At 33.3% G+C, this 8659-nt stretch overlaps 1 protein-coding gene across 3 annotated transcripts; it reads left to right on the top strand.

Moving 5' to 3' along the window:
* The first annotated feature begins 5429 nt into the window (after positions 1-5429).
* On the top strand, positions 5430-7546 carry LOC111888546 (uncharacterized). 3 transcript variants are annotated; one of them, XM_023884700.3, is made up of 5 exons: positions 5430-5583; positions 6127-6380; positions 6454-6665; positions 6769-7039; positions 7318-7546. In XM_023884700.3, the coding sequence occupies exons 2-5, from the start codon at positions 6129-6131 to the stop codon at positions 7471-7473; spliced, it is 891 nt and encodes a 296-aa protein (XP_023740468.1). In that variant the 5' UTR covers positions 5430-5583; positions 6127-6128; the 3' UTR covers positions 7474-7546. The 3 variants fall into 3 exon arrangements, with proteins under 3 accessions (XP_023740468.1, XP_052624540.1, XP_052624541.1); XM_052768580.1 differs by having other exon boundaries at positions 5431-5583; positions 7183-7546; XM_052768581.1 differs by lacking the exon at positions 5430-5583 and adding an exon at positions 5596-5650 and having other exon boundaries at positions 7183-7546.
* Positions 7547-8659: the final 1113 nt, after the last annotated feature.

Here is an 8659-nt window from a genome sequence, read left to right as displayed (position 1 = left end):
CTGTGTGGTGAAGACCTCGCGCAGACGCTTTTATGTCTGCGCACTTCAGAAAAACAAACAGACTGCAAACCATTATGTCTGCGCGTGGTCTGCGCCTCGCAGACAGAAGAGGTCACGCAAACCTGCAGAGAAAAAACAAACACCCTCTTAGTTACTGAAACTGCATGAGAATGTGTGGGATTTGTGAATGGTTAGATAGAAAGAGGTGGTATGTGAATCATTAGAGGCTTATTTGCAATGTGGTTAAAAAGATGACTAATAATTTTATGTACTGATCTAAACAGATTTGACTTATAATCACGCTGACTTGGTTCAATCTTTTGCATCAATTGTTAGATAGGGTGCAAATCAACAATTTCTTGGTCATTGGTAACTATATTACCTTAAATTCCATATAGAATGGTTTTGTAATGTAGTGATTGGTAGTAGGGAACCAGTGAAGGAATGGAATGGTTCATTCCTTTGGAATGAAAAAAATTATTAGTTTTCCAATGGAATGAATGGACCATTCCCAAAGGAATGTGATTCCTTATTCTGTTCGTTTGATCAATTTTCAATTCATGCCTAGGGTTATTTTTTAGTGGAGTGATAATTTGTAACTTAACCAATTTTATATAAATTATTTTAAAGAACTCAAAATTTCAATTAAATTTGTTTATATTTTTTAAAGAATTACCATAGAATTTAATTTTTCTTTTTTTTCTTGAGGCTTACATAAGTTTTTGTCATGTTTATTTTTTATTTCATATTGAAAATTCAGTATTATTAAATAACATATGAAATTGAAATAAATTTATAGAATGTATCTATATATCATATAGAAAATGATATGAAAACTTATTGCTTTTGTACGAGCCAGTCAACACATGATAATGTTGTGTAATGACCCATTCCATTCTTTTATCATTCGATTCCATGGAACCAAATATATCGTATACTTTTGTTCTTTAGTATTGTATCTTTTCATATGATTTTTTTATCCTCATACATATTTACAAACTTCATACAAATTTAATACATAACGGGTAGAGACACTCAACAAAAATTGCTTTACTTGGGTAAGCCTATTTATTTATCACTTCTATTGTGTTGTCTATATCATTACTAAGCACTACTTTGGATTGCTAATTAAATACATGAGACCAACTATTGAATCAAAAACTCCAAAATAAATCTTATCCACATAAATCATAACATGATAATAAGGTTTAATCACATATGATATTTTTGGAATGACGTTTAATCATATGTGATTAAATACATATAATCACATGTGATTAAATACACGAAACCAATTATTGAATCAAATTTGATTAAAATTGGTGGTGAGTAGTGGTGGATAGTGTTAGGTGGTGGGTGGTGGGTGTTGGGTAGCGGTGGTGGGTGTGTGGTAGGTGTTAGGTTCAATCACATGTGATTATATGTATTTAATCATATGTGATTTATTTGGAAAAGATTTGTTTAAACGTTCTTGATTCAATAGTCGCTCCCATATATATAATCATGTGTAATTTTATGTATCTAGTCAGATGTGATTCAATAATAATCACATGTGAATTATCTAGACAAAAGAATATTGTCTATATAAATCATATGTGATTAGATACATACAATCACATGTGATTATATATCCGGAACAACTATTGTATCAAAAATATGACAAAAAAATATTTTTCGACATTAATCATACGTGAATAAATACATATAATCAGATATGATTAAATATATGTGAAAAATTATTGAATGAAATATGAGAAAGCAAATCTTGTCTATATAAATCATTTGTCATTGGATACATATAATCACATATGATTAAGTACACAAGCATAACTATTGAACTGAGAATGCGAAAATGAAAACTTATCTACATTTGGTTGTAGATAGTAGGTGGTGGTGGTATGGTGGAGATGGGTGGTAGTGAAGGTGGTGGTGAAGGTGGGGGAGGATGGTGAGGGTGGTTATATGATTTATTTGATTAAATACATATAACCACATATGATTTATGTTATCATATGTATTTAAATACACTAGAACAACTATTGAATCGCATATGATTTATGTGGACCAGGTTATTATCGCGTTCTTGAATCAGTAATTGTTCTTTGAGAACTTTAATCATATGTGATTAAATGCATCTAATCACATGTGATTATATTTATCTAATCGTATATGATTTATATGGGCAAAAAGAAACTTGTCTATATAAATCATATGTGATTAGATACATATAATCACATGTGATATATAGAAGAGAACAACCATTGAATCAAAAACGCAAAAAAATAATCTTTGTTCACATTAATCATACGTTTTCACATATGATTATACGAAAATAGAACTTTATCTACATTAATCACATGTTATTAAATACATATAATCACATGTGATTAAATACATGATAAAAATTAAAGAATCCAAAATGTGAAAAAAAAAATATTGTCCATATAAATCATATGTGATTAGACACATATAATCACATGTGATTATATATATGAGAACATATATTAAATCAAGAACTTGAAAACAAATAATTTCCACATAAATCATATGTGATTATCATCACTTGTGATTAAATACAAGAAACTAACTACTGAATCAAAAATGCAAAAATGAATATTATCCACATATAATTTATGTGGACAGTAATCATATTCACATTTTTTGATTCAATAATTTTTCTAATGTAATTAGATACATATAATCACATGTAATTATATGTGATTATATGTATCTAATCACATATGATTTATGTGATCAATAATCATATGTGATTAGATTCATATATAATCACAGGTGATTATATGTATCTAATCACATATTAATCTTGTAGATATAAATCATATATGACTAGATACATATAATCACATGTGATTATATGTATCCAATCTCATATGAGTTTTATGTGGACAATATTCATTTTTACGTTCTCGATTCAATAATTGTTTTTTGTCCATTTTAATCATATGTGATTAAATGCATTTAATCACATGTGATTATATGTATCTAACTGTATATGATTTTATTAGGAAAACAAATCATGTCTATATAAATCACATGTAATTAAATACATATAATCATATGTGATTATATACACGAGAACAACCATCGAGGTGGTGGGTGGTGTTAGTGGTGATGGGGATTATGGTGGATGATAAATGGGTCGATGGTTGTGGTGTTGATGGGTGGTGATGACGGCTGGTAGTGGCAGGTGGTGGTTTTGGTGGGTGATGGGTAGAAATGGTAGTGATGGATGGTGGTGATGGGTGATGGTGGTGGGTGGTGATAGGTGGTTGTAGTGGTGGGTGGTGGTTGGTGGTGGTGGCAGGTGGTGGTGTTGGGTGATTGAGGTGGGTGGCGTTGGTAATGATGGGTGGTAGAGGTATGTAATGATGGTGGTGGCGGGTGGTGGGTGATGGTTGAGGATGATGGTAGCGGTCGGCGGTGGAGGTGGGTAGTGTTGGTCGGTAGTGATGAGTGGTGGTGCATAGTGGTGGTGGGTGTAGTGGTTGGTTGTGGTGGCGGGTGGTGAAGGTGGTAGGTAGAGGTGGTCGCCGGTGTTGGTTGGGTGGTGATGGTCATGGTAGGTGTTGGGTGGTGATGGTCGTGGTAGGTGTTGGGTGGTGATGGTCGTGGTGGGTGATGGTTGTGACGAGTGGTGGGTGGAGGTGGTGGTGGGTGGTGATAGGTGGTGGTGGTGGTGGATAGTGGTGGAGGGTGGCAGGTGGTAGTAGTGGCGGGTGGTGGTGATAGGTGATTGAGGTGGGTGGGGGTGGTTGTGATAGATGGTGGAGGTAGGTGGTGATGTTGGTGGCGGGTAGTGGTTTTGGTGGGTGATGGTAGTAGGCGGTGGTGATGAGTAGTGGTGGTCGGTAGTGATGAGTGATGATGCATGGTGATGGTGGGTGTGGTGGTTGGTGGTGGTAGTGGGTAGTGGTGATAGGTGGTAGAAGTGATGGTGGGCAGTGTTGGTTGGATGGTGTTGGTGGGTGGTGGTGGTGAGTGGTGGTGTTTGGGTGATTGTAGGTGGTGGGTTGTGATGATGGTGGTGGTAAGTGATGGTAATGACGGGTGGTGGTTTTGGTGGGTGGTGTGTGGAGGTGGTGGTGGTGGTGGGTGGTGGTTAGTGGTGGTGATGAGTGATTGAGGTGGGTGGAGATGGTGGGGGAGGTAGGTGGTGATGCTGGTGGTAGGTGGCGGTTTTGGTGGGTGATGGGTGGGGGTGGTGGTAGTGGGCGGTGATGGAGGTGGGTGGTGGTCGGTAGTGATGAATGGTGGTGCATGATTGTGGGTGGTGGTGGTGGTGGGTGTGTTGGTTGGTGATGGTGGCGGATGGTGGTGATGGGTAGTGGAGGGGGTGTTAAGTAGTGGTGGTGGGTGGTGTTGGTTGGGTTGTGAGTGGTTTTTGTTAGTGAGTTTTTTAATTTTTTTGTAACTATTTTTTGATTTTTTTGAATATTATTTTATAATTTTAATTAAAAAAATTGTGTGGTCCAAATTTGTTCTCAAATTTTCTCGCAATAAGAAATATATATATATATATATATATATATATATATATATATATATATATATATATATATATATATATATATATATATGAGAGACACGAAGACACGAATCTATGAGAGACACGAATACATCTTAAAAATTGAGATAAAACTTATTTCTCATTGTGTAATCGTATCGTGTCAAATTCATGACTGACACGTTTTCATGAAACGAATACATGAATTTCTAGGTCTAATTGTCATTTCATAAGTATTTAACGAGCAAAACTCAACGACTTTAAAATTAGGGGACTAAGTCACAATTAAACTATCAGAAAATGACAAAATTCATAATTTTAAAAGTTTTTTATTGTGCTCAAAAAAACCAACAAACCACATGGACTAATTTTATAATTTTTCTCGGAAATGATGAAAGATTTGTCGGTTTTCAATTTAAGAGGTGTTTAATTTTATATTTTTTTTGTTAAAAGTGATTATTAGTTTATGTGATAGCAAAATAAAATTTTAAAAAAACATTTGGATTAACTTATATCATAACAAAATCTAATAATTTAAAAATATTATTTTAGTGTTTGAGAAATGTGGTTGTAGTTATTTAAAAATAAAAAAAGAAAAAAGAAAAAACACAAGAAGGAAAGAAAAAAAATAGTATTTGGTTCATTAAAAATAGTATAATACTATGATCTTCTTATCTGAAAAAATCATTAAAAAAAATTTTAAAACTCAAAAAGAAAATAAAAAAAAAATCACAAAGAAAGTTTCAAAAATCAGAACAAAATACTTCTTCAAAAATAATAATAAAAAAAATAAAAAATAAAAAATAAAAAAACCTTGGTTGTATTGTTTTTCCCGGTTTCCCATATTGACATGATGAACACCTTACACCCTCCCAAAACCCAAACACTATCTCAATCACGCACGTTTTTTTTTGTTTTGTTTTTTTTTTTTCTGATGGAGACAACAAGACAAGCAGTAGTGTTAGCAGCTGTTATATGATCACATGCTATTTCTCCCCCATGAAAATATCAGCTGTACCAGTTTCACTTCACGTGCATCTCTGTTCGACTTTCTTTCGGTGAGTTTTCTGATCATTTTAATCGACTTTTCTTGATAAAATTCCCTTCAAATTTCCATGTAGTTTTGTAAGATACTCTTAGCTCCATTACTTTACATCTTTAATTGCTGTCTCGAAATGCTTGGATTCATGTTTCTTTTAAATTATATGTTATTTCTATGTGCGTAGATGATTCAATTATTTGATCCCTAATCCAGATTTTGAATTTACCGATCAGATGTAGGATAATTCGAACTTCGAAATATATCAATGCTGTTACATACATGAAGTATTTGATTAAAAAGCCCTAAAATCCTTAGTCAACCCGATCTGTAATTAGTTGTTGATTCGAGGTTCTAAAAATCACAGGAAAGAGGAATCAAAAGTTCAAAACACGTTTGTAGTTGCAGAACCCCCTCACCCCCAACCACATAGGCACACATCCCTCTGTAAAACCTAGAATTCTATCAGAAAATCAAATATGTTCAACATAGCTAAACTAGATTTCTTGGAATAGCTCAATTCCATATTCTTATAGTGTTTTCTTCGTCTTCTTCTACATAGCAATGATTGCAAAGGTAGCAATTGCAGTGGCGGGTGGTTTTCTTGGATGGATTTATACACGAATCAAACCACCACCTCCTAGGGTTTGTGGATCACCCGGTGGGCCTCCTATTACTTCACCTCGAATCCAACTTAATGATGGAAGACATCTATCTTACAGAGAGTGGGGTGTCTCCAAAGATAAATCCAAGTACAAGATCATTGTCATTCATGGCTTTGATAGCTCCAAAGACATGAAACTCCCAATTTCACAGGTATCATGAACACCATATTCATAATCTTCAACATATTTGCCCTTTTTTCTGATATATCTTGTTATAATGACAGGAACTTATTGAAGAGCTACAAATTTACTTTCTGTCATTTGACAGAGCAGGATATGGAGAGAGTGATCCACATCCAAAGCGTTCAGTCAAAAGTGAAGCATTTGATGTTCAAGAATTAGCTGATAAGTTACAAATCGGTTCCAAATTCTACATAATTGGACTCTCAATGGGTGCATATGCTGTTTGGAGTTGCCTCAGATACATTCCACACAGGCACAGTTTCTATCACCATTTGAATCTTATTAGTCTTCTTATTTCCACCATTTCATACATACATAAAAAAAAATAAAAAAATAAAAATCATGGTTGCTTTTAGGTTGTCAGGAGTATCACTTGTGGTGCCATTTGTTGATTACTGGTGGCCATGTTTGCCTTCTGATTTGGCTAAAGAAGTGTTTGAGCTGCTTCTTGTTCAAGACAGGTGGACATTTCGTGTGGCACATTATGCCCCATGGCTGTTTCATTGGTGGATGAATCAGAAATTGTTTCCTTCTTTAAGCATCATGGCTGGAAACATGAATATATTTTGCCAACCAGATTTGGAGTTCTTGAAGAATCTGCCACCTAACCCTGATGATAATACTCAGGTAAACAAACAATCACAATTTTTTCTGCCATTTCCTTTGTGATGTTATTTATATATATATATATATATATATATATATATATATATATATATATATATATATATATATATATATATATATATATGGTTACGTATGTATAATAGGAAAAGACACGTCAGCAAGGTGTTTATGAGTCTCTGTATCGTGATATAATGGCTGGTTATGGAAAATGGGAGTTTGACCCGATGGATATAACTAATCCATGGCCAGATAACAATGGTGCTGCTCATATTTGGCAGGGTTTTGAAGATAAAATCATACCATATAAAGTGAATCGGTTTCTTTCTGAAAAAATTCCTTTTATTCGGTATCATGAGGTCAAAGGTAAAGGCCATTTTCTACCTTTTGAAAGCGGTGTATGCGAAGAAATTTTTAGGACACTTTTAGTTGGATGAACAATAACACTGCGAAAGGGTTAATATGTAACATCCAAAATTGCAATAATTATAACAAAGTCGTATTAAATCTCGGTTTTTATGTTGGTATAACAATATCATACATTATTCGTTCGGCCTTTCAAAGCTCTTCTGCATTCGTCTGTTTATGTTTGTGTACATGTTAAACGAACATAAATAAACAGAGATTATTTATACATTAAAAACACAAACATAATTGAACATATATGAAAATAAACGAACATATAATATAGTAATGTAATCAAACACAATTGTACATATATGAACATAAAAATAACTTAAATGAATGACTATAAGCGAACATAAATGAATGTTCACGAACATAATTGAACGAACGATAATTTTTGTCCATGTTCATTTAATTAACGAACATAAAAGTGCTTTCCGTCGAACAGTTCGTTGAACGTCGGATTCGTTTTGAATGACTGGAATATTAGAAAATAAATATTAAAACTACCAAGTTTATAAGTTTACAACCAAAATATGAAAACACCGTCAAAGTCAATCGAAAACAATCTATCGCAACCAAAATATGAAAACACAATTAAAATACCATACTTTAATCCTTATATAATGGGTTAGGTTTTATATTTTAGTTTTCTATTTTTAAATAAAAATATATATATGTTAAATATTAAATAATCACAATTATATATTATTGGTCGGCTTTTGGGTTTAGGTCAGTTTGATTTTAGTGGTCGGTTTCTGAACCCAAAACCAAAATCGATTTTTTTTTTTTTTGAAATCTGTTTGGTTTCGATTTTTCGGTTTTAATTTCATCGGTTTTTATCGGGCTTTTAGTTTTTGGGTTTGGTTTACCGTCCCCTAAGGGAATGTTGGTTGTTTTTATTGTTTCCATCAGTATAATGCATGCTTTTATACGGGCATTTTTATGTAAGCAAATTGGTAACAGGTTTTTACAGGTAATAGTGGCTAGATTGGAATTTGTTTTTGAATGTCAACGGATTTTATGAAAAAAAAATCATAATTATTTTTTTGGTAAAAGGTTGGCTGTGTAAAAACCGAGTCTATTGGGAGATCTTAGATCATTGAGCAATGTAAAGACTTTTGTGTAATTTGTCACTAATATAGATTTCAAATTTGCGACATACATATGAAAAATAACAACAATAACAGAAAATAAAACTTGTTACCTCAACATTGT

Source organism: Lactuca sativa, chromosome 2 (genome assembly GCF_002870075.4).
Source record: "Lactuca sativa cultivar Salinas chromosome 2, Lsat_Salinas_v11, whole genome shotgun sequence".
Classification (NCBI taxonomy): domain Eukaryota; kingdom Viridiplantae; phylum Streptophyta; class Magnoliopsida; order Asterales; family Asteraceae; genus Lactuca; species Lactuca sativa.
Note: the sequence above shows the minus strand (reverse complement) of the source record. Positions and strands in the feature narration are given on the sequence as shown.